At 40.2% G+C, this 27,134-nt stretch overlaps 1 protein-coding gene across 1 annotated transcript in view; it reads left to right on the top strand.

Annotated features, from left to right (window-relative positions):
- The window catches only part of ntrk2a (neurotrophic tyrosine kinase, receptor, type 2a), a 67,776-nt gene that overhangs the window by 38,787 nt on the left and 1,855 nt on the right, over positions 1-27,134 (top strand). Inside the window, exons 14-19 of the mRNA XM_029510114.1 lie at positions 8,339-8,527; positions 13,866-13,996; positions 18,724-18,896; positions 19,082-19,237; positions 19,747-19,831; positions 26,805-26,963. Coding sequence (XP_029365974.1) covers positions 8,339-8,527; positions 13,866-13,996; positions 18,724-18,896; positions 19,082-19,237; positions 19,747-19,831; positions 26,805-26,963 — 893 coding nt within the window. The remainder of the gene's footprint in view (positions 1-8,338; positions 8,528-13,865; positions 13,997-18,723; positions 18,897-19,081; positions 19,238-19,746; positions 19,832-26,804; positions 26,964-27,134) is intronic.

The following is a 27,134-nucleotide window of genomic DNA, read 5'->3' as shown; positions in this document are numbered from 1 at the left end:
GCTATTATCGCTAACAACTGTTCATGATGCTCCTCTCTGAGCATAAGACAAACAAGCTGTTTTAACAGACTGACTGACAGGCCCTGATGTCTTTAAATCCCAATAACAGCCCCTCCACAGCCATCGCCCCAAGCAACATACAGCAGTAAAAGGCTTCTGTTTGTCTGAGGTGCACCCAGAGAGCCTAAGAGGGATCAATATAGTCACTCATACTGATTGTTTTAACTCAGCTCTATTGTAGACTCCGGCCATAAAACTCCTGCTTTGCTCCCGAACCCAGAGGCCCCGGGCAAGCAACACTGGTGTCACAGCAGCGACTCAAGTTGCTAAAGAAATGACGGTCCATGAAAGGGATTGTACTCTATCGACAAAGTTGGGTGACGGCAAAATAATTTCTGTTCCGTTTCACCGAGTGTCTCATTTACAATGCCAAAAAAATCTACATTTAATCTGGATCATTTCCTTTTCCGAGTTAAGTCGTAAAGCCTGCTGGGACAGCTCACCCGGTCATTTGAGATGGCTTGTGGAAGTAGATGTCAGTTATTCCCTCAACCTTTTAGCAGGAAGTTAGCTTTTCATAAAATTGATGATTTCCATTGTTACAATGCCGTTACTGACAGTTACATGGGGCATGTCACTCCAGCTGAGCTTGTCCAACTCCAACTCCGACTGTTGTCACGAGCAGCTCTCTCAGCCAAAGAGCAGCTGCAATGTAAAGTTGTTTTTTTTGTTGTTTTTTTGTTTGTTTTTTTTTGTCAAATTTTCCTGGAAAGCCAATCAGAAGCTGAGGTAACGTAAGATAAGAAGGTAAGAAAAGAACAGGAGGAGTTTATCATTAAGGTGATGGAGTAGATACATTTTTTCATGCTCAGATTGTTAGCAATGTTGTCATGCTTCCAGAGGCTGGATTAGCTAGGCCCTCATTGGAGCCCATCAGCAACAGGAGTTAAAACTTGAGCTGTGATGCAAAAAGTGATGTTGCTGAGTACCAACAGACCCAACAGATGAAGCTCTGATGGGGGAGAACAGAGAGATTTACATGTGTACACTGTAATGTTATTTGTTGACATTTAGTCACTTCCACTGATGGTGAACGATTAATTTTATAAATAAAGCAAATTTGTTATCAGGTGGGGGCAGCGCTGCCTTGGTTAGCGCTGTCGCCCCACAATAAGAAGGCCATGGCTTCAGCTCCCGGCCTGGGTCCTTTCTGTGCGGAGTTTGCATGTTCTCCCCGTGTCTGCGTGGGTTTCCTCCGGGTACTCTAGTTTCCTCCCACTGTCCAAAGACATGCATGTATAGGTTAACTGGAGACTTTAAATTGACTGTAGGTGTGAATGCGAGCGTGAGTGGTTGTTCATCTCTGTTTGTCTCTGTGTTGGCCCTGTGATGGACTGGCGACCTGTCCAGGGTGTACCCCGCCCCTCACCCGATGTGAGCTGGGATTGGCTCCAGCATCCCCGCGACCCGGATACTGATAAAGCGGATGAAGATGAGTGAGTGAGTGTTATCAGATGCCGAAATCCATTGTTTCAAACTGTCCTATTTATTGTATACTTCCTGGCACAGTGTAGGCTAGATTTGTGTTGGGTTATTAATGTTGACTGGCAGGGACTAGTGCAGATATTTGATAGGTGCTGCTGTGAATACAGGTAGGCAATAGGAAAACAGAGTCCATCCGCACAGTCTGTGTGTGTGAATGCAGAAAGAGGACGCTATTTCCGCAAGTGTTCAGATGATCAAACATTCATCCTGGAAAAATGATTTGGAACAGAAAATAAAGGCTCATGGGGAATGCTGGCTAGATTGGATTTTGGTTGGATTGCATTGTGGTGATAATGCTTATTTATTTGCTTCATTTTCCAATCATGGATTGTCATGGCAGAATAAACACCTTAACTAATTCTAATATTGTATAAATGTCCTTCAAAGAACATGTAATATGCATAAATGAACAATTCATGTGTTTTCCCTTTTGAACTCTCAGTTGATAAGACTCAGAGTACAGAGGGCATAACCTGTTAAAAAAAACAACAGACCTGAAAACAATGAGAATCAGTAGTAGGCAGTTTTAGTGTTCGTCGTCCTGCCACGCCCTCTCCCTCATGGCCTGAACTTTGAAAGCAAGGCAGTGTAATTTATTGACTGTTAACCCAGGTTTCTCCCCACCAGACCGTGAGAAGCTCCAGGCTCCACCAGTTTAGACATCAGTTCCATTAACAGTGATGGGTCGTGAGCCGTGACCCGACCCCACTTATACCTTCACCTCTCCTGTCCATCTATCTCTCTTCCTCCAGTCACCTCCCATCTCTTACAGCTTTTCATCCCCTTTTTACTAAGTTACTCCCAATGGGCCGCCCGCCATTGCTACCTTTCTGCATGTCTCATACACACACACTGTCTCCTGTTGCCCCTCAGTTTAACGGTATTTATAACGATCTGACCCTGAGACCTCTCTGTGTTAATGATCTTCAGCCCTTCCCAGTGCACGCACACACACTCACACACACACACAGACAATAATATGGTGTCTCTCTGCATGTTTTTTTTTTTTGCTCCGTTTGTAAAGTCAGAGCAGTAAACATTGAGGGTAATTTTGACAACCTGAGCAGCCCCAAAACTAACAGCTTCATTACTTCATCACATAATTTCTCCACTGAGAGAGCAATGAGAACCATCTCTATCTAAAACAGCTGTGACAAAATGGCTGCTTCCCATTTTACAACACTGGCACAGTTTCAATCTCAATTTGAATGAGAAGCAAATGCGTTCATTTAGAAGCAGTGTTTACTTTGAGATTAGTATCTGTGGTGATGGGTCTCACATGATAATCTAATTCAACTTTCGCCTGTGTCCTTGGAGCCTTCAGTAAAAGCAGGACAAATGCTATGAAGCAATGTGGATACAACTGGACATTTATAATAAAATGGGTGAATGTCTCTTTGACTCAAAAAATTTGTTTGGTTTTCATTTTGACATTTTAGCCATGTCCACTGAAAACAAACAGGTATGTGTATATTTGCATCTTCATCTCTCTTTGTCTCTTTGTCTCTTCACTAAAAAAAACAAACAACTGTGTTCCTGCTCTCTTTCTTTTCAGTCCTCACATGAGACACTATCACACACATTACCAGCTGTCTCTGGTTCCTCTCATACACAAACACACAAACACAAACTCTCAGTTTCTGCCTCTCAATAAGAGCTGTCAGCAGCACGAGAGGCTCATATTTGGGACAGGGACGAAGGAAATGAAGAATTTCAACCAGTGTTATAATTCAGCACAACTGAGCATCAGAGGGAATACATCCATTGTATTTTGTGCTCCTGGGGTATCAGTCTCAATTCACAGTAAAACGTTTGCAGGCTTAGGGTCAGAGGAAGACCAGTGCTTTTTGCATGAATTTCAATTAAAACCTTGCTGTCTATACTCTGATTTGTCCTTGTTATTTTTTGTCATCTGACACAGTGAAAAGTTGATGAAAGAATAGAGGGATGAGATGGTGTTGACCAATTCTGATTAGTCTATGACACATGTGCACCTATACATGTTTCTTGTTCAAACAATATGCAACCATACATCTGGGCCATTACTGTAAAGATGAGGAAGATGATGAGAGGATGAGCTTTCCCAAAAAGGAGTCATTTTCTAACCCTTCGAAGCGTTGCATGTTGTGCTTTAGCTGAAACATCATGACGGACAAACAACAATGAAACTGTAAATCAAATCAAATCAGATTTATTTGTATAGTGCCACATAATAACAAAGTTACATCAAGGCACTTTACATATAGAGCAGGTCTAGACCAAACTCTTTATAAAATGATTTAAAGAGACCCAACAGATCCCCCAATGAGCAAGACAGTGGCAAGAAACCTCAGGCAGAACCAGGGTCAGGGGGGACGGCTGGTTGGGTTGAGAGTGGGAGAGAGAGAGAGAAAGAGAGAGAGAAGCATGGGGGGGGGTTATAGGCAGGACCATGATGCTGCAGGAAATTCATGGAGATGAGCTGTAGTATGGAATTCATGAGGATAAGAGAGCAGCAGACATTGCAGAAACTTGGGATGGCGATGAGTCACCACCTGCAGGATGAGGACAGGGAGAGAGAGGAGAGGAGCTGGGAGAGACAGAGACTTCAGGAGAACATGGTTAGCAAATGCAGTACACATGCTTAGAACTGGGAGAAACAGGGATTTTTAAGAAGCGTGGTTATTGTCAGCGCATGCAGGGGGGAACTATAAGTTCTGTTATACAGAAAGTAAGGTTTTAAGCCTGGTCTTGAAAATTACTGAAGAGTCTGCCTGATCAGTATCAGTCCGACTGATACTGGAAGTTCCAAAGAAGAGGAGCCTGATAACTGAACGATCTGCCTCCAGATTTACTCTTGGAGACTCTAGGAACCACATGTAAACCGCCATCTAGACAGCGGAGTGGCCTCCTAGGAGAGTCAGGGACTATGAGCTCTCTGAGATATGATGGAGCTTGGCCATTAAGAGCTTTATATGTTAACAGAAGGATTTTAAATTCTACTCTGTATTTTACTGGCAGCCAATGAAGAGCAGCTAACACAGGAGAGACGTGATCTCTTTTCCTAGTTCCTGTTAATATTCATGCAGCAGCGTGAATCAACTGAAGGCCTTTCAGAGATTTGTTTGGACATTAGGATAAGTAATGAGTTACAGTAGTCCAGCCGAGAAGTTACGAATGCATGGACTAGTTTTGCTGCATCATCCTGAGAGAGGATGTTTCTGATTTTCCTAATGTTTCTCAGGTGGAAGAAAGCTGCCCGACTGACTTGTTTTATGTGAGAGACAAAGGACATGTCCTGGTCAAAGGTTACTCCAAGGTTTCTTACAGTGGAGCTGGAAGCCAAAGTAATGCCGTCCAGACTGATGAGATGATGAGATAGCATTTCTCTGAGGTGCTTAGGGCCGAGTAAAATAACTTCAGTTTTGGGTCATCCAGACTTTTATGTCTTCAAGACATGTCTGCAGTCTGACTATCTGGCTGACTTCATTTGGCTTCATTGATAAGTACAGCTGAGAGTCATCTGCATAGCAGTGAAAGTTGATGCTGTGTTTCCTCATAATGTTGCCTAGAGGAAGGAAATAAAACCTAAAGAGCATTGATCCAAGTACTGAACCCTGTGGGACTCCATAACTGACTACAGTGCATGAGGAGGAGCTGTTGTTAGCATGAACAAACTGATGTCTATCTGATAAATAGGATTTGGACCACCTTTAATCCCAATTTCATGTTCCAGTCTCTGCAGTAAAATATTATGATCTATGGTGTCGAATGCAGCACTAAGATTTAAGAGGAGAAGTATGGAGGCTGATCCATTGTCTGAAGCCATTAGAATATCATTGGAGACTTTAACCAGCGCTGTTTCTGTGCTATGATGGGCTCTAAATCCTGACTGAAACTCTTCAAACAAACCGTTCCCATCCAGGCGCTCGTGTAATTGTTTTGCTACAGCTTTCTCAATTATTTTTGAAATAAATGGAAGGTTCAATATGGGTCTATAGTTTGCCAAAACATCTGGATCAAGATTAGGCTTTTTAAACTGGGGTTTGATGACTGCGGTCTTAAGAGTCTGAGGTACATAGCCCAAAGATTTGGTGAAATTAATCAGATCTAGAATGAATGGCTCAATTCAAATCAAAAAATCTCTTTAAAGAGGCTAGTTGGTACTGAGTCTAATAGACAGGTTGACGATCTGGATGATGAAACTATAGAAGCCTGCTCTGAGAGAATCAGAGGTGAGAATGATTCCAGATGTAAAAGAGGCGTTGCAGCCGATTCAGGAGTTGCTGTATTCAGTAGGAGATTTTTGTCTAATGTAGGCAAGAGCTGATGAATTCTTTCTCTGATTGTGAGAATTTTATCTGTAAAAAAGGTCCATAAAACCGTCGCTGCTTAGAGCTAAGGGGATCACTGGTTCAACTGAGCTATGGCTCTGTGTCAGCCTGGCTACAGTGCTGAAGAGAAACCTGGGGTTGTTCTTGTTTTCTTCTATTAGTGCTGAGTAATATGATCTTCTAGCACTGCTGAGAGCTTTTTATATGTTTTTAAGTTATCTTTCCAGGCTCAGTGAGACTATTCCGACTTACTGGAACGCCAATTTCTTTCTAATTTCCTTGATGTCTGCTTTAAGGCACGAATTTGGGAATTATACCAGGGAGCCAGGCTCCTCTGTTTGATTACTTTCTTTTTGAGAGGGGCGGCATTGTCAAGATTTAAACACAGTGTGGCCATAGTGCTAATCACAAGGTCACCAACTTGTGTATGGGAGAAATAAATAAAAATATTGGAACAATAACCCTGACCCTAACCCTAACTAGGACTTTGAAGATGTCATTACTCATAGTCTTCTAGGCTTTGTGCCCTTGTAAGCTTTGTTATAAGGGAACAAGAACAAACATGCAATCACACACTCAGTGCACAAACATCAAGGTGTATTTTTCTATTGTTGAAAACTGCATTTAATGTCTGAGAGTAGTTTAACTTAAAATGACATTGGGTAAATAGTTGTGTCTGAGTCTTTTCAGACACTAGGCCATAAAAGAGGAACGTAGTTCGAGTTAACACAAAAAAATCATTTTGACAGTTGGAAAACACAGTCATGTGTCAACAACTGCTGATCAAATCCAAGTGTTTTGGTAATTCATGGCAGGCGACGAGGGAACAACCAGAGCCATGAATCTGGGGCAGGTAACCAGCATTCATTTTACTCTTTACTCCAGAGTTTTGTGTCCCTATTACCACTAAGAGCCATGGTCTGAGCATCCCTTCGACCTGTTCAGAGCTCAGTCAGCTCTGCTTTGCTTGCCGGGGAAACACTCGGCAACACTCATGGTCAGTTTCAACAGGAGGGACAACTACAGTGGCTTATATTACTTGCATGTTTTCATTGCTTTTAAGAATACTTGAGAAAATAACTGAATGCAACACTTGGATTACCAGAAAGTTTGCCAGAATACTAACGCGCACAACAGCTTTTATACACTGCACAAACACACACACAGGTGACATGGAGCTGAAACACAGTCCTCAGCAAAGCTGCCTGCTGGCTTCGAGGTGCCGTCAGCCTTCTTGGCCAGAATATTGGTGTTTTCCCTGGCTGTCTCAGATGCCTGGCATGTCCGTGCCCATGTCCTGATGTTCAGAGACAGTCTGGATGCAACTAAAGTGTCATTGTTTGGTTTGACTGACAGGAATCAAAGTTTGGATGTAGAGAAGCTTGTTTTCCAGGGAGCTTTTTCTTTTTTTTTTTTTCCAAATGATGACAGTGAATGTGGCTTTCCCACTTCTAGGTTTCAGAAGTTGTTTGTTTTTTTGAAAGCCTTCACCTGCCAAAATGCTACATTTTCGGTGCTCACTTTCTTTGACTTTCTTATTAAAGGCTGCAGAGTTTGACCCAAACAAACAAACAAAAAAAGAAAAAACAACAACACTAAAACATTAAAATAACTGATTGCCTTATAATGGGACTTTTATTACTCACTCATTTAATGCAAGGAGCGAGAGTTGAGAGTTGCTAGCTGCTCTTTTAAGCCACACCCCTGCTCCATCCGATGGCGTGACATCAGTCATCAGTCAGAATTTGTTGGTGGTGCAGCATTGTAGTTACAAACTCTGCTTCTGTGATCGCAGAAAGTGGCTTGGAAAGGTTAAGACACGTTCCAAGCAAACTGCCATCTAATCACAACTAAGTGCAAAAATGATTATGGTTGTTCTGAGCAGCCAGTCAGAGCTGAGAGGAAAAGCCTGCTATCACAGAGAGGGACAAAGTTTGATAGTTGTTCAAATGGGGATAATGGTCTGAGGGAGGTTTTTGTTGTTTTTTTTTTTTTTCTTTCTTTCAACCATTCACAGTGTTACACTTTTTTGTGGACACAGAAAGTGATTCTGTGAAGAAAAAAATTAAATAAGTCCAAGTCTGGCTTAGTGTCTGACTGAACAACCATTGATTGAAGTTGTTGTGAACTAACTCTCCAAATGCCCAAAAACTTCAGAAGTTGTGTCCATCTCTGAAGTATGAGAAGGACGGTGATGAAAGAGCTGCTGCTGCTATAAAACTGAACTGATGTCTCACTCTCTCTTTCTTTTAGAGGTCTGTTGTGATCGATAATAACAGCTTAAACTCACCACTTTATGAGCTCATCTTTTCCATCTCTGCTAATAACAACTTAACAACTTAATTAATTCTCTAATGTCCTTAATCTCCTTGTTGGTATTTGTGTGGAGAGAGTTTCCATCTCCACGTGAGACCTTCCTCAATCATAGCAAAGATAAGAAAAACAAACTAACAGCCTCTCCCATTTTTCTGCCCTTTCAGGACCTTCGTCTGTGATCAGCAATGATGACGACTCTGCTTCTCCTCTTCACCACGTCTCCAATGGCAGCAACACGCCTTCATCCTCAGAAATGGGCCCAGACGCCGTAATCATCGGCATGACCAAGATCCCGGTGATAGAAAACCCTCAGTACTTCAGGAGCACCAACAGCCTCCTGAAAACGGACACGTGTAAGTGCACAAAATCAGCCCCAAATTGTTAGGAAAAAAAAAAGATTAATCAGTTAACTTTCCTCCCAAATCATTCAAGACTTTGTGTATGAAACAAAGGCGTTGTTATGGCAACATGTTTCCTTGCTATCTATCATGGCAATAACCTTGGAGCTTAAAATTTAGATACATGGAAAGTCCATTTATATGCGTGTGTGTCCCAGCATATGTTCGGCACAAATCCATTCATAAATTCAAGACTTCCATGTGTGACTCATACATATATCACTAAAACTGCAGGAAGCAAAGCATGCAGTTTTTTCTGTTTTCCAGCTTCAATTTACAGAAATGTACAACATATGACTATGTAATACGCCACAAATTCACACAAGAAGACAGCCAGAAGAGACAAAGAGAGGAGATGAACAAAGAGATAAACAGAAATAGAGACAGAAAGCAACAGTGAAACAGACAGAGCGCACACAAAGTTATTGACCTGGTCCATCAACATGACATTATGATTATTGGCATCTAATAAAAGCTTTTCCGAGCTTCGGCCTTGTGTTGCAGTAAATTATGGAGCTGCATGTGTGTGTGTATGCCATCAGGCTCTTTTTGCTGAAGGCAAGGTTGAGCTATAGTAATGGAAGTTTTGGAGTCGACCTCTTGAGTCCTGCGATATAACAAAAAAATAGACTGGGGTTTACAGCCTAAAGACAAGAATGAAAATGTTGAGGATCAATGAGAGTCAATACGGGACTGCTGTGTATGTGTATGGACGTACAGTGCATATGTGTTTTTAATATATTACAGCCATTACAGCTCTTACTCTGTGCATCTTTGACTCAGAGAGGCAGCATAAACACTGAAAGTATGTGACGGTTCATTTGGCGTTCTGTCTTTTCAGACCCATATAATAGCCTTTGATGGAGACAGTTTTGGCAAAGTGGTGAGAGGTTGCATGACAGGAAGTGAACTCTTTTTAAACAGCAATCTTAACCAGCCCGTGGCCCATAATACTGAATGTAGAAATCAGTGGTGGGTACACATTTCTACTTAAAAGATGGCACAGACTTTTTCCTGGCAGCATTACAGTAACAATTACTCTGCAGAGATGAAGGAGCCATGTGTAATTATGGCAACGGTTAGCTGTGTAGCAAAGCATCAGTTCACCTCTGAAGTGAACAGCTCATTAACAATAATAACATCAGGGGACTTGGCGTTACTGGAGAGCATGTCACGTGTATTATTAAGGAGTTACAGTAAAGGCATAGGTGGCAACTACCATGTTTATCCTTCCCTAATCCGTCATGAAACAGGCTGTCAAGTCTGTGTGCATGCCATGCTACTGAGGACAGGGCACATCCACGTTCTTGAAAATACTGAGGTTATATGCCAGCCTGTCATGAAAAAACCTATCAAAGAAAACAGAAGCGATCAGGATGAGCAATGAGCAATCAGTTCCCATTTTATCTAATTAGGGGGATATGTTATTTCTTAGTAATTACTTTAAATGAATAGTGTAGTAGTTAAATTATGCATAATTTCAATTGAATATTATGGTGTTGCTCCTAAAGGAATAGTTTTCACTTGTTTGTTTTTTTTTAGCTGAGAGTTAGATGATGCCTATCTCTTGCTATTTGGTAAATCTTCCTATAATTCAGTCATATGCAGCTTTATCAATCCTTTCATTTGACTGTAATACAACTATGGCATGAGAGTGAAGCTAATATATGACATCTTTATTTGTAGTTACAGCTGTTGACTGGAAAGAGATTTTTTTTTTCTTACTCTCTGTCATGTTACAACTTAATCTGGTGAAGTAGCTCTCACTTTTTCCATCTCACTCTTCCCATGTATTTTGTTTTATCAAGGGTATTAAGATTAACATGGTTTTGGAAAATGCTATTCATAATTCCACACGTGCGTACAGTATTTGGAAAAAAAAAAAACAAAAACATTTGCAGACATGCAGACGCACAAACACCCAAATACACACTACATACACACTAAGCTTAGGAAAATTTAGGTCACAATTAGCTACACCCTCTGAGAGGAAAGCATATATTTGGCAGCGGTGGCGTAGTAGATGGAGGTGCAGTACAAAAGGTCTCTGTTCATCCAGTTTTCAAAGCATCTGTCAAGCATGACGGTGTCTTAGACCTATCATATTGTGCAATCCAAACAACAAAATGCCTGGTTTTCAAGTTGTTCAAGCTGTTGTACGTCAGCATTCAGGGCAATAAGAAGACTTTTGACAGATGAGAGAGGGAACACAAGAAGAAGAGACAGATGGCAAAGAGGGAATAATTATGTCCAGAGATTTAAATTTTTTTAGATTGTAAATAAGATGCTGATTAAGGGAAAACGGAGTGAGAGGTGGCTCTACGGGAAGACACAGAAAGATTGGAGGCTGAAAAAGACAGATGGGAAAAGAGGAGAGAGAGGGAGGTGGTTGATGGGAAATATTATTCCTCTTGATGTTAACGTTGTATGCGCTGTCATAAGCAGGTTATGGAAAAAGAGTGATGAAGCAACAGAATGTATCTAGATGTCAGTGTTTAGAGGATGTTGATTAAAAAGTGATAGGTTTAGCAGCTGAGGCGAATGACAGCAGGGAAAAATAAATGTTGGAACAGACATGTGCTAAATATGGAGAGTGAGAGGTAGATAATGAGGCTGGATGGAGAGATGCTAAATGAGGGAAAATGAGTGAATACGATAAGCACCGAAAGCGGGTACTAATAAAGAAAAATATCAGAGAGTAAGAGTGCAAAGTTTGGTAAATTAGGAGTAATATTTCTGTATATCATAATTAAAGATACTGACTGAGCAGCAGCACAAGACACGGAGACCCAGTTCAATAATGAAAGCAGGGCGAAAAATGGCAGACAGCTAGAAAGCTGCATTCTTCAGTGACATAAAATAACTTCCATTCATTTTTAATTGCTATGGACAAAAATGATTATAAGAAAAGTTTGAAGGTTTGATGCACAATTAGTTGCAATGCCACGTTATTTATCTAATCTAGATCTTCATGCCAAAGGAAAGAAAAGAGAAAAGCAAAGAGGAGTCACTGGTCTGCAGACATCAATTTATTGCCATTTGGGGGTGTTAATTAAGGAGAAGTGGTGTGAGGCGATTTCATGGGTGAACACTTATTACACATCCATGGTCGGAAATGTGGTGAGGTAATTAGCTGGTTAAATGGTGGGTAGTTGTCTTGTGGGGATGTGGGTTTGTTGTGTGCTGCTAATGCACAGCCAATAATGTGACCTGCCTCCTTTGTTTCTTTTAAACTGACAACTTCAAATGACAAAATAATTAATGTAAATGCAGACTTTTAGCCAAAGTGTCACATCAGAATACTGTTTTCAACGTTATGCTTTTATACAACTCATTGACACCAAGAAAAGAAACTCATCATCCCATGTGAATTATATTTCTATCAACATTTATCAGCACGAAAGATTTGAATGAATGAAGATATAATGTTCATAATATTGGCCATTATTGTCTGTAGTATATTTGTTTTATTTACAATATCTCCTCACTATAGCTAAATTTGTTTTGATTTGTTTATCATCAGGGTTAAATTTAGCCTTTTTGTTGACCAAACCTCACCACGCATATCAGGAATGTGTACGCCACCTTGTGCAAAACATATATAGCATACCCTGGAACCAAGACAAAATGTAAATCTGGAAATTATTTTTAGGAGCAGTGCACATGCGGAGACGCACACATGGTGGGTGTGTTCTTGTCCTCCACTATCTTACACTGAAAATTACACGTTATGGATATCTGATGTAGACCAGAGATTCTTATCGCTCTCTCTCTCTCTCTTTTCATTTCTCCCTCTTTCTCTCTCTTTACAATATTGGGTTATGCGGGTCCTCAGGAGCTCACAGTGTAGATCGATGCAGCTTCTGAGAGTCTAGCTGGGCTTTAATGTGATATCCTGAGTGAACAGCTTTTCTTCAAATGCACCTCTTAATCACATCGTAGATAAATCTCAGCTCTTGGTGTCCCCCCTGTGTTTGTGTGTTTATGTGTGTGTGTGTGTGTGTGTGTGTGCATGTTTCCAAACAGTTGCACATGTACCCTACAGTCAAAGAGACAAGGTGTAGTTTGGTTATAGTGAGGGCACCATGCTGTTAATCAGCCTGTAGAATAAAAACTTGTATCACAGCCACGAAGAGATGCCAAATCTTTAAAAAATCAGCTGGCGTGGAGTCACAAGTTACTAAGCAACACCGAGCAGCTTTGAGAGCAAAAGGCAGCGAGAGCTGATGTACATGAAATAGACAAAGGGAAAAAACTAAAAAAGACATGACAGGAGCAACTGAATGAACTTAGCAGACAATAAAACATTGAATTATTTACCATAGATTTCACGTGATATGAATAGTCTGCAACAGGAAGAAAAATCCTCAGAGGTGCACAATGAAGTAATGATCTTTCTAGTTTTACTAAGGTTATAAAAGCAAACTGGCAGATATGCCTTAAAGAGAGTGTGGATCCATAGTGACAGAAACATTTTAAGAAATGATAACAGTGTAAGATTTTTTTTTTTTTCTTTTCACTTTAGAGTTAAAACACCCTGCAGCAATCCAGCAATGTTTAAGTTCAGAAAGGAGAAAAATGTACAGTAACTCTCTGAAACACAACCTGCCAGTGTAATGGTGTTTGTATGAATAAGGTACAAACAAAATACTGATGGGCACCAACAGATATGAAAATATGAAATTAACACAAAACTATAGACAAGAAAGAAGTTTCAACTAGCCATGTTAGCTGAAAAAAGAAATAAATTGAGCTCATTGATACCAGGACGGATTCTTGTTAATATGAGAAAATATATTTTAAATTATTAAGTGGCGTCAACACTTTTATCAAGTTGGAATAAGGATAATGTGTGAAATGGGATTCTGGAGTAAAAAAACAAAACCTGTGTACAGTGTACAGCCATCAAAGCATTTTGTTGATCACAGATAAATATCTTATCTAATCTTTAACGATAAATCAATAATGTCAGTATTGTATTCACATTGCTAAAGCTAGGTGTGGGCCCACGCTTTTTTCTTTACTCTACCTACAGTTAGTATCAACTGGCTGGCTGGATTCAAACACACTGAAGTGTGGGCTGCAAATCTATAATTATAAATGTATAAACTACTTAACTTTTTAAATCATTAATATTTGTGGTAAAACAGTTTTCTTGGAAAAGTTCTACAGACAAATAATGTATTAAATTTAATAAAATTAAATTTATCTTACAGTTATGTAAAGTTTATTTAGTGATGTGTGCAATAAATGAAAAGAAAAAGTTTAACCTCTGACTGTCCTTCGTCCCCAGTCGTCCAGCATATTAAGAGGCACAACATCGTCCTGAAGCGAGAGCTGGGAGAGGGAGCCTTTGGAAAAGTCTTCCTGGCTGAGTGTTACAACCTCTCGCCTGACCAGGAGAAGATACTGGTGGCTGTCAAGGTAATGTGGATGTCCAGAGGATTTCATTTCTTTCTATGACAGGTTCAAGATAAACACATTTCAAACCATTTTGTATGCCTTTCTTGAGTAAAAATGTTAAAAATCCTGTTAAAATCTTATATTAAAATCACAATTTTGAGAGTGTAAAAATAGTTGACTGAAAATATCACTCAGGCTTTATTGGATAAATGTAATTGTATATGGCAGAGATGGTGTAACTTTTGAGCCAGGACCTTTCATTTGTGTTGCCTGTTTTCTCCTGGAAAAAAGCTCCCTGACCTTTAGAGTATATATGTATATAAATGTCTTGTGACTTCATATTTTCTTGTTTTCTGTTGCCTTACTTTCTCCTGATTGAAAAATCTGTGCCCAGCTGTACACCAAAAAGCACATCAGTTTGTCAGTTTGCCTCAAATTCATTGGAAATATTCAACAGTTTATAGCTGTATATAGCTTTATGTTCCTGAGTAGTATACATGGCATTTTGAAATCAAATCCATCTGTATAGTGTTTATATTTCGCTTCATCCCCCTTTCTTTTACTATTGCTGGAAAGTCATCCCTTTAAGAGTTTTGTAGCTGAAACCACTGGCTTCCTGGGTCATATTGAATGGTTTCTGAGGGAGCATCCTCCCAGCATATCTATCCATCCGCCCGTCTACCCATCAGGCATGCTTCCTCTGCTGGGCTGCGGTGAAACTGGATCTGATTGGTAAAAACTCATTAACAATACATGATCTGCGAGAACAACCCTCCCCTCCCCACCAACACAGCCTTCCTTCATCTTCCACGGATCACCTTTAACTCGCCCTCTCACCTGATTTTTTCCACTCTACTCTGTCCTCTGTCCTTGTGACACTTCCTCTCACATTCCTCCTAACCACCTTCTCTTCTTCTCCCTTCCTGTTTCCTTCCAGCTTAGCTCTAAACCACTTGCTGGCCTCCTGAAGTTTGCTGCCAGCTTAGCTTCACCTCAGCCTGTGCTCTCTGTCAAATATATACCTGAAAATCCTGGAAGGCAGAGTTCTTGGTTGAAGACGGGCATGTCACATGTTGCTGACTGCATGTTTAACCTGGTTCAATGTTATATAATCAGCACTTGACCTAAAACTGCGGCTGTATATAGACATGATTGTAGATGAATCATTTAATCATTAGAGTCACGTCATTGATTTAAGTTGCTCAACTCATCAGATTTGCTCTTTAATTAGCTAATGGACCTACTTACAGGGTACTGTAGTGTCCTCCTGCTCTTTTCGTCCTCATCTTACTGTCAATTGCCTAGATTCACCATTTCCCCTCTATTGCCCCCTTCCCCTGACGCTGCATCAACAAAGATAAAATGTGGCTGTAGGTTAAAGGGTTGGTTCACCCAAAGTACAGATCAAACTGAGAGGGAATCGTGAGTCTTGATTAAAAATATTCAAAATAAAATAAAATAACAAAACTTTTGCAGCACCATTTTTCAATGTACCTTTGTCCCTTTATGGTCACAGTGTGCCTCTTAGCAATCATTTTGAATTCCTTTGTAGTCATATTTTGCCTACTCATCATTTTGTGTCTTTGTGTGATTGGTTTGCACTCTGTAACTGTCATTTCGTATCCCCCTGCGTTTATTTTATGTCTCTTTGTTCTCATTTTGTGTGCCTTTCTCATTCTGAGTGCCTGTGGTTGTCCTTTAATGGATATTATCTGTTCTTTTATTTCTTTGTGATTGATCAGAATCTCTTCCCCATTTTCCTTGCATGTCTCTTTGGTAGTGTTTCATCTCTTTGTGGTCATCTTCTGTCTGTTTTGTCCCTTTACGGAGGCTCTGGCTAAGGGGCCCCCGGCCCTCGGCCTCCTGGGCTTGTTTGGTAATTCATCCATTATGTTGGAGTACATTTAACACAGAGAAGTCAACAAATGGCTAAGGCATGACTCTCACACAGACTTGATGTCCAAGTGGCAGATGTCATATTAACAATGCTTCTCTCCAAAATGTTGCCATGGAAACAAAGGGTCCTGACGTCTCGTCCACTCTGCCCTGGTTCCAGCAGCTTCTGCAGCCCAGTCTTATTTCTCATGAGGCATTTGTTTCAAGGTTGTTCCTCTGGCTTTGATGTCCAAAACAAGTTAGTGCAGTTCGCTGAAGTTGAGAAGCTTTTTCTTTTTTCTTTTTTTGAAGGATCTGGTTCATTGGCAGATTTTTACTGATGTGTATTGTTGTAGACAAAGCACAGAAACTAATTTAATTGAAGACATTAAATGCTGTGATATACTAGATAAACAAAGGAGTTGACGTGCTGACTCATTTTTGATTATGTAATCTTGTTGAACGGGGATTTGTATCGCTCTAGAATTTCTCTTAAATTTCTCCAACATCTTGATGGCATTATGTTTGTCACAGCTCCAAGGTTTGTCAGCGCACTTAATCATTGTTACACCACTTTACTGAAGGAAATCTTGTGCATGCATGCTACATCATAGGAACTGTAACTGTTCTGCCCTGTACAGCCTATTACAATAGGCTGCAGTCATTAATAGAGCTTAATGGTCCCGATTTCAGAGTCAGCGATCAATCAGCCAGTCAGCCGTAATACAGATGCAAGTTCTACTATTATTGTACTCTATACACTAAACTGTCATCAGTCACAGACACACATCAACACATGCAAATACACAGAGAAAAAGGGGTATACATATGCGTACAAACACATTCATATAAGCACATTTACACTCCTGCCACCATCAATGGTGAACACATTCCATTTTCGATAGTGTTGCCTAGCATGCATGTAAACATAAGTCACTAGATTCCCAAACTAGAGGCTACTGATTGCTTTTTATTTGTCCAGGGACCAAAATGTGAGCAGATCGAATGACTAACAACACAATATTATGCCTTTTGGACCGGGAATTAATGCAACACAGCGTTCTGAGAAACTCTGACTTACAGAGAAGTCTCTGTTGTAATGTTCCTGATTTCAAAATAGAAATGTTTTCCTTAGAGCAGTAATAAATGCTTGGGTCAGCGGTCAGTTGATACTGTGAGCAGTTCAGTTATATTGATGAAATGAGCTCTTTTTTTTTTTCTCCTCTAAATCATATGCTTCCGTTCATGTTCATCATACTCTGTGTTTCAGATTTCCTTTAAGCATGAATTCACTGTGTTCATTAAAGTCACAGTCCTGTATGAGTAGACTTCAGTGGACCATATTCAGGCAAAAGTAGATAATACTTTATGGTGCCAACAATTTAGAACAACTTTAAATATGTCACCTTTTGTAAAGCTATATAATTTTTTACTAATTATCCACTAATGTGTTACAGATTAAAGTTATAAACCATTATAAGGCTGGACTTTGGGTTGCCAGGTTCTGCCTGATGTCCGGCCTCCTTCAATAAAAGGGGCACAGAGCCACCTGATCCTTTAATTAACCTCCTAGCTCATAGACAACCTGCTTCATAAATTACTTCATAACAATTATAACTGCAGGTTTGCTGGTTTGATAGAAAATGCGTAACTGATTTTTCTTTGTCAGTGTTTATCAATCAATTAATGTTAATATTACTGATAAGATTGAAGTAAAGAAACACGTGGGGTAAATCCCAATTTATTTATCTTTAATGGCTCTCATCAAATCATGTATTCACCTATTAATTACAATTTCCAAACCCCTTAGAATCAGAATTATAGTTGTTTAATCAGATTTTTAAATGTGGCATCAATGATCTTATGATCTTTATCCCACAAAGCCTCAGAGACAGGTTTGCATTTAGACACAAACTCAAAGTGCAAGGATTCATATTCACTGATTGAAAGCTCATTGGAGGAAAGTCAACCCAGATTTCCCTTACATGTTACGTTATATTGCATTTCTCACTGAGATCGGTGCATAGACTTTCATATAGTATCTGTACTGTAAGAATCTATCATACCATTATTGCACATATCATATAACAGGCTGCCCATGACCTCGGTGTCATGGTATATTAAAAAATGGGGGTGGAGTTATGGTTAGCCTTATTTTCTGGCGCCTCAGCATTCTGAATCAGAGGTCTTCTTCTTCCTGAACTTTGTTGTTGACTCCTACTTGTCCTTTAGACTAATAACGCATCCGTAATAAGATCTTCTATCTGCATTGTTGCCCAGACAAACGCAAACACACTTAGACTCTAATACACAATGTACAAAAGAAATACATATCCATGCCGTGCACTGTAGGAAGATAATCAATTATTCATGTGGGACAAGAGGATTTTTTTTTCTTCTTTAAATGTGAGATAAATACAGAACCCCTATCACTTTCATTCCCTGTATTTCTCTTTCTCTGTCTCTCACTCTTTTTCAGTCTTTGTCATTGTCACAGATAGTTGTATTCCACAACCTGCCTGGCAGATTTCTCGATTCATGTAAAGCAGTGAATATAATCAACGTAAACATTATAATACATTGTATTGGCCTTACATTAATATAAAATGTTAACATTTTTTTCTTGCCCTTCCATTGTTTCAGTCTTTGCTCGGTGCCAGTAATTTCATGCTGTGTGTTGTAACTCACTTTTACAAGGCAGGACACTTACAAGACACAGTTTCTTTTTTCATAATGGACATCAGCCAAAGAAATTGGAGTGGCCTGGAATCACTGTGAAAATAACTAATTGGAAACAGTATAAGTGGCATGGTATGGGCATTTTGTCAGTTTATCAAAGTGTCACTTTTGTGTTTGTGTACGTGTCTATGCAGACACTTAAAGAGGCCAGTGAAAATGCCAGGAAGGATTTCCACCGTGAGGCTGAGCTCCTGACCAACCTTCAACATGAACACATTGTCACTTTCTATGGAGTCTGTGTGGAGAGCGATCCTCTCATCATGGTGTTTGAGTACATGAAACATGGAGACCTCAACAAGTTCCTCAGGCATGGCTCTTTTCTTCATTACACAAGAATGACAACAACAAGGCAGCTGCCACACTTGAAAAATGTTTGGAGTGCAGCGGTTTCCTTTTACGTTATGATGTTGGAAACACAGATGACAGGAAAGAATATGACTCCAACAAACAATAACAATAGCTCACGTCTACTTTCCACCTCATCCTGCCCAGGGCTCATGGTCCTGATGCAGTCCTGATGGCAGAGGGCCAGACCACCAGACCTGTGGAGCTGACCCAATCTCAGATGCTGCACATCGCTCAGCAGATAGCATCTGGCATGGTCTACCTGGCTTCACAGCATTTTGTGCATCGTGATCTGGCCACCAGGTTTGTGTCTTACTCTGTTACTTGACTCTGTAATTGTTTGTATGAACATTAAAACACATTCGTTTACTGGGACTTTGATTCAAACTATGTATTTTAGGGAGAAGCTGCAAATACACTGAAATACATTTGCTTTGGTTGTCCTTGAGATTTCAACACATTTCAGTTACTTGGACTGAATTTGTAAATTCTCAAAACAATGCATTTGCAGATACAATGCCATTCACTCACGTTTTGTCTGTGGTTGTTTTACAAATATTTTAGAAATTTTTTTGATTTATAGACTGATTGATTAACTCCACGATTTGACCATGAGTGACTGACATTAGCCATTCACGAATCACAGATTCTGCTTTTTAGCAGAATATATGGATGTGTTTTCTGTTGCATTTTATTACATCAGGTGTAAATTCTCATGACAGGACAGTGACATCATTATCCTGAAAATAGATGAAAATGCTGTTTCTTCACTGGGCTGAATTTTGTCTTTGGTTATATCTGTTGTCTGACAGAAATTGCCTGGTGGGCGAGAACCTGCTGGTGAAGATTGGAGACTTTGGCATGTCCAGGGATGTGTACAGCACTGACTACTACAGGGTAGGTGTATGTGTCGATATCTTTTCTGGCCCTTTTATTAGCCTCCCTCCTTCCTGCTGCATGGGTCCCTTGCTGCTCTTCCCCTGCATGGGCATAACTGACGGACTCTGGCAGAGTTACAGTAAGATGCTTGCAGTGGTAGGTTGACTGAAGTTGTGAATAGCTCAGTTTAAAGGCATAATGTAACTGAATGAGCTCAAGGAGAAGCAGAAAAAGTTACATGCTTTTTCAGGTGATTCATGAAAAGTAAGTTCTGCAGCATTTTCTGAGAACCAAATTATGATTTAATCGCAGTTGTTTTATTCATCCTGCACCATTTGAATACATCAATGATAAAGACGCTTTATCAAAATGACTCTTTCACAATTTACGGATTTTACAATAAATAATGCAATATTTACATTTTACAGAAAGACATTTATCTGATGATTCCAGTACAATTTTTCAAAAGAATACTTGCAATTCATATAATAATGAATGATTATTAACTATGAACTTGTGGGATTTTTGCCATGTGACAGTAAAATAAGCAATTGTATTTTTTCCTTGCAACAAAAAAAAAAAATGCCCAAGGGTCTACAATCTGTACAAAGTCTGGTTTGAATCATGATTAATGTATTGTCACACATTATCACACATCCTATACAATAATATCCAGTATTGCAGGAAATCTATTAACGCTGCAGAAAATGCCAGGTGGTGGGATGTATCACACATACACAAAGTGTGCCATTGAAAGGGCCGTGTGTGTGTGTGTGTGTGTGTGTGTCTACAGTATGCAGGGACATTTAGCAGCTCTCTGTGAGTGTCAAGATAAGTCAGAGGTAACAGAGACAGCTGAGAGGTGATTTTTTTTCCGTCTGCACAGTAATCTGTCAGCTTTACAAAAGGTCAAAATAGAATAAATCGTGCTGATTGATTGATAGAGCCTGTCCATTTTTCCGGCATCCTCGCTCCTACACTCTGACAAACTGACCAAAGGGACAGTGACAGAACTCAGGAGAGGAAGGCAAACGAGAGAAAGAGGCACAGAGTAGCCATTCAATAACAGACAAAAATCCCCTGTTCCAAATAATACATATAACAAAAAAAGTAACAGTCAAAAAGATTACAGGCCATTTAATGGTTGCATACTTTAACAAAAGCACGCCATCAATCCATTTTGTGTCTGTATGTAAAACCATGCCTTTATATGTTGCCACTGTAATTACTATTTAACGCATTTAAAGAAATATAAAACAAGCTAATCATTAGCTTTGCTTGTCTTGATATTTTACTGTTTTGTGGTAATGGTAATAAATGGTAATATTTATTAAAATTATAGTTCAGTCAAAATTAGGATGTGTAGACATATCTACATATCTCCTATAAAAGGAAATTTCAGGTTTGTCTCTCATGTCCAGAAGACTAAGCTCCCTGTTTAGTGTAATTAAAAATGTAAACATGTTTTGAGACAGTTTTTAATTCACGGATGAATTGTTCATTCAAAATGTGGACACAGAAATACCTGGAAAAGGTACTTTTCCATGGACTTTCACTGAATAGAATTTGGAATACAAAGTTGCATGTGGCATCAAATTAAATAAAAAGATTAGGTCTCTCCTCTGTGGCTTTCTTTTATACTATCTGTGACGACACTCAGAAATCTCCTCCCTCCACCTCAATAAAGCTAAGCGCCGAGGCTGTATCCATAGCAACGGGTGAAGGCAGCGGCGGTGAGCCTCGGAGTTGTATCCCAACGTTTCTCTGGAAGAAAAAATAATCAGAGAACTTCTGTTTAGTATGCTGTGGCAGTATGAGAGAAAGAGAGGGGGAGAAGAAGGGAGATTAAAGTGTGGGAGACGGAGGCAGGAAGGTAGCAAATAGGCGAAGGGAAGAGAAAGAGTCAGAGAGGGAGAGAAATGGACGGAGCAGACAGAAACAAAAGAGAGGGGGAGGAAAAGGCGTGGGAGGCCAGGGAAGGAGAAAACAAGATGCAAATAAAATTACAAAAAGAGTAAAGGCGGTGAGGAAACACACACATGCTGAGGTGGGAGAGGAAAGGTCTTGAGGAGTCACTCTGCTGGGGATGTCAAATAGGACAGTCAGTGAAATCAAATACATACAGGAAGTGCAGCTCCACACCATCACAGACACAGATAGACAGGGAGCAGTAGAAGCACAGGCCCGTGGGATGTAAAACAGAGATCCACCCATTTTCCAGCATCCAGGATAATATATTGGTGAATGTATGTGTGAATCTGCAGGCAGCCAGTCATTTTTTTGCGTCATACAGAAGCAAAGATGAGTCATAAAGGATTGGAGCCCCCCTCTGAGGGTTTATGCGCGTGTTTGTGTTGGTGTAAGGAAGTACAGGCAGAGGCGTAGGACCGAAGGGGGCTGCAGTGACGTCATTGAATCCCCTGTTACACAATGAACCTGACAAATGCTTCAGAAGACCGACAAGGATGCACACCACGAGTCTGAGACGTACACATGCAGGACATTTCTCCCCGAGCTGATTTCATGCCCCAGTGTATGCAGATGCAAAAAAATTAAATGTCTACTTCCATACATTGTAACATTGGATCCAGACTGGTGCCAACAATGTGAAGCTAAGCAATCTCTGCAGAGTAATTTGGCTCCTGAATGTTTGTTTGTTTTGGTTTTGTTTTTTCATATCTCAGTCCTGACCAGGACAGACAAAGTGATTTTCATGGATTACCTGGAGACATCAGAGTGGAGCAGTTCTCTCTGCAGAAGTCAGCGTGAACAGACAAAACACCATCTGCATGCTCCACATCAACACAAAGATAATACCATCAACTCTTGATAAAATCTCCCATATGGACAATGATTTATCTTCTTAAACATGAAACCAAAACTGCATTCTGTGTGACATATGTGCAGATAGGCTGCCCATTTTTATTAATATGACAAAACATAGAGTTTTATACCATGAGCAGTTCCTTTTTGGCTGTAACCAAGTGTGTAGAGGTTATAACCAAATAGATGTTAAGGAAGATGCACAACAAGGCGATATTGGGGGAAGCAGATTGAATTTATTGAAAAGTTATTAACTGGGCATGGGAAGAGGAGAAGGCTGTCAGTGGAAGGATGGTGGAGCTGCTGGGCTGAGGTGCATCTTCAAACTGCCACAGTTTTATTCAAAGTGCCGTGTTTGGCTTTAGGCTAGCTCAGTCCCAGTCTAACCACAATATTCAGACCAGGACTCTGTGGCATCCAGACCATCTATTTGTCTGTAGAGGTTACTGGTGTTAATTGTAAATACACTGTTTTACAATGTTTTACAACAACATAGCATTTACTTAGTAGATTACCTGAAAACCTACTCATCTTCCGCTTAACCATACACCCTGGACAGGTCACAGTCCATCACAGGGTCAACACACAGAGGCAGACAGAGACCAACAACCACTTGGACAATTTAGAGTCACCAATTAACCCAAATACGATGTCTTTGGACGGTGGGAGGAAACCCACACAGGCAGGGGAGAACAAACTCCACACAGAAAGGCCCGGCCGGGAATAGAACCCATGGCTTTCTTGCTGTGAGGCAACAGCACTTACCTATGCTAAGTGTGCTGCCATGCTGTCCTTCAAAACAAACTCGTGAATGAGTTGCACATTCACAAAAAAAGTCAGAGTTGATAGAGCAGGTCGTTCAATGTCATCCATGTCACTGTATCTGAGAACTAAAGGAAATAAAATGAGCCAACACAGACATACACACACGCGCACCTACACACGTACACGCACACACAGACTCATTTATGTTGGCAGCAACATTCTTGGAGTTTTTGTTTCCATAGCAACACAGAGGGCAATTAAGGTACAATTCCTGTGTAACAAAGAGCAGGTGGGGTTAGTCAGATAGGCCCCTCCCCCTCCACCACATCCCATAATGCTTTAGCCTTTAGCCTGTCCAGTTTCTATGGATACCACAGCCTCCAGCAGGACACTACAGAGAGCTCACATCCCTCCTCTGCTTTATTTTTCCTCCTTTTTTAGGCTTTCCTGGAACACTCAGGCGGTGATCAGGCTGAAATGATGCATATTTATAAGGCAGGGAGAGTGAGAGGCAGGCGGGCTTAGAGGGTGAGAGAAGGTGAGAGAGAGAGCAGAGGAGACAAAGATAGATGACGAAGCCGCTGAGAGCAAAGAGAAAACAGAGATAGAGCTGTCGCACCGTCAGTGAGAATCTCTCAAAGCCATTGGTCTCCACCTTAAACTTGACTATCCTTTTTTTTTTTTACCCCTTTCTGTCCAAACACGACGAGGATTAATGTCAGGCTTCTCCTCGCTGCTCCTTCATTACCCCTCTTTTCTTTGTTTTCTCTTTCAATTCAGCTACCATACATAAAAAATGTACCACAGAAGTTCTAGAGCCCAATATTAATATTTCAGGTAATCAGGGGAGAAATGATCAGCAGTGATGAATAAAACAAAAGGACTAATGGATATGAGCAGGTTTCGACACATCCCTGAATAAAAAACACTTTGAGACAACTGTCTGTAGACAAGAAAACGAAAGAACGGACTAAACAATGGCCAATTACCAAGAACACTATTTCCTAAATATTTCTAAATATTGTCTTTGTGTCATTTGATCTGACTTCAGTGTCGAATTTACCCACAATGCAGAGCTAAAGGCATGATGTCATGTCTGGGTGGCCTCTGTTCCTCTCTAACTCCGAACTGAACTGACTATACTGGCACCGACCACAGCAGCCACAATAATGAAGTAAAATCTCTTTTTAACAAAGTTTAGCAACACTAAGAGCATTCCATATAATATCATAACTTTATGTCTTCCATATACCTGCAACTGATCCTTACTCCTTTAAAGTCATAACTTAACAACAGTTTAGTACATGTCATTTGTAAGCACCAACAAAGCACATGTGCATTTGACAGAAAGAGAGAAACATAAATGAAACACAGACAAATAAGGAAGACAAGACAGTATAGAGAGGAAAACGAGGGCCTGGTTATGAAGAGCAAGAGCTGCAGAGAAGGAGGTTGGCGTTTCCTTGGTCATACCAGATAACTTGATAGCTATCTATAAGGCCATGCTCATTTTATTACTCCATTAAATAACCCACTGACTAACAGAGAAACAAGCCAAGTGTAGATGCCAAGCCATGAATAACAGGTATAAACCTGAAACAATGGATTGGGCTGTCTGCGTGGAGCAATGGAGCACAGATTGGTCGGGAGATTCATGTGAAAGAAGAAATAGAGGAAGGGGGTGGGCGGTCTGTGATAGCACGGCATTTGTACACAAGGTTGGACTTGGCTTGACTTTAAAAGCATTAGGGTTAAAAACTGAACAAAAGACATATTCACAGTTTAGCCCCTTGAACTTCTTTGACCTGCCAGTAGGTCAGTTTCTAATGCTGTGAAGGTATGTATTGATTAAAACCCACAAAGCCTTATTTCACATTTTTGGTGAGATATAGTCTACATTTCCTATTTAAGAGCAGAAGCAGGTTTCATTTTTTTCACCCACTATAAGCATCATAAGACAAGTGAGACCCACACTCAGAGCAATTTCAAAGGAGAAACCTGTATGTTTAAGAGTAAACTATATATTTTACTTTGTTTTATGGTGGAGTGACAGTGACACATATTATTAAGTATATATATATATATATATATATACTATATATACTATATATATATATATATATAGTAAATAGTTTGAATGCAAACACAGTACTGTAATTACACAACAGTGGGCACTTTATGGCTGAGGTGTTCACTCACCTTTTGCCCCTGGTGCAGTAAGAAGAGTGTTTCATGCTGTGATCTGTGCTGCAACATTAACCTGGTTCAAGACTCCAGTTGCAGTCTGTGACAGAGAAATGAGCTGTCAGTGTTTATGAACAGTGTAAACATTAAATGAATACAACAATCAAACGGGCTCCAAAGGCTCCGTCCACATTAGAGCATAATGAAATGACCAATTGTCTCTCGGAGCGTCTATGAGTTTCTCCGCGGCGGATTTCTGCTCTCTGGGAATCACTGGGATTCATCACATCCTTTGATACAACAATCTGAAATGTAATAATTTTTCTAACTTGGAATGTGCTATCAGTACAAATATGGTATTCAACAGAATTTTATTTTGGCCTACGCATTTCACAGGCTACATTTGACCTTTGACATCCTGACTCAGCAGGTAGACTGTGTCGGCCAGTAAACAGGACTTCGGTAGTTCCATTCCCAGCGCTTCCCTGTATCTTTATGAGAGATACTGAACCCAAACTGGCGCTCATAAATCATCGATTTCTGTATGTGTGGTAGAAGAAGTACTTTGAATATAATAAAAAGGAAAGTGCACCGTATGCGTGTGCATGTGAATGGGTGAATGTGGACTGTACTGTAAAGTGCTTTGAAGGGTCGATAAGGCTAAAACATCGCTATATAAGTGCGGCCTGTTTAATTGTGATCAGCAGCCGGTTAATTAGTGCAGCGGGAGCTTAATGGCAGAAACCCTCTTTGTTTGAGGGAATGTAAAGCATTTCTTTTTCAGTCTTCTGTTAAATAAAGTGATATGCTGATCAGGCATGAAGTGCGCTTCAGTCAGGGAGATTGTCTAGGGAGATATCTACTGCACCATACCACCCATACTCACTTATTTAAATGCCTCAGGCAGCAGTTGTGAGGAATGAAATGTTTGCAGTACTTCTTTAAAATGTATCGAAATTTCTGAATGAACTTTGCAAAAAAGTTGCAAAGCTGCATGACCGTGCATCTGAAATACACCATACATCAGATTGGAGAAGGAAAGGACTTGAATATGAAGCATATTTGTCTGTCAGAAGATGAGATGACTCCGAAAACACCCCAAAAACTCTCTGAATCTTTTACATTTTTTTTACTCTTTCTTTCAGTTACATCTATGTGATATTAACTTACTCTCTTAATCTCTCCTGGCATGTCTGTGTGTGTTTGTATGCGCTAAAAGGTTGGGGGTCACACCATGTTGCCAATCCGCTGGATGCCTCCTGAAAGCATCATGTACAGAAAGTTCACCACGGAAAGTGATGTTTGGAGTCTAGGAGTTGTTCTCTGGGAGATCTTCACGTATGGAAAACAGCCGTGGTACCAACTTTCCAACAATGAGGTACAGAGTACAATACGATCAGTTATTAATCAGTCTGCTGTTTGCATTTACTCACCAGCGGACACCATAACTCAGGTATAAGCATAAAAAAAAATAAAGAAATGTCAAATATACAAAACAGGAACTTTATGTGCTGTGCATGTGGCCCTGGAAGCACTTTCATCTTAATAA

This window comes from Echeneis naucrates, chromosome 9 (genome assembly GCF_900963305.1).
Source record: "Echeneis naucrates chromosome 9, fEcheNa1.1, whole genome shotgun sequence".
NCBI lineage: Eukaryota > Metazoa > Chordata > Actinopteri > Carangiformes > Echeneidae > Echeneis > Echeneis naucrates.
This window is presented reverse-complemented; position numbering and strand designations above follow the sequence as displayed.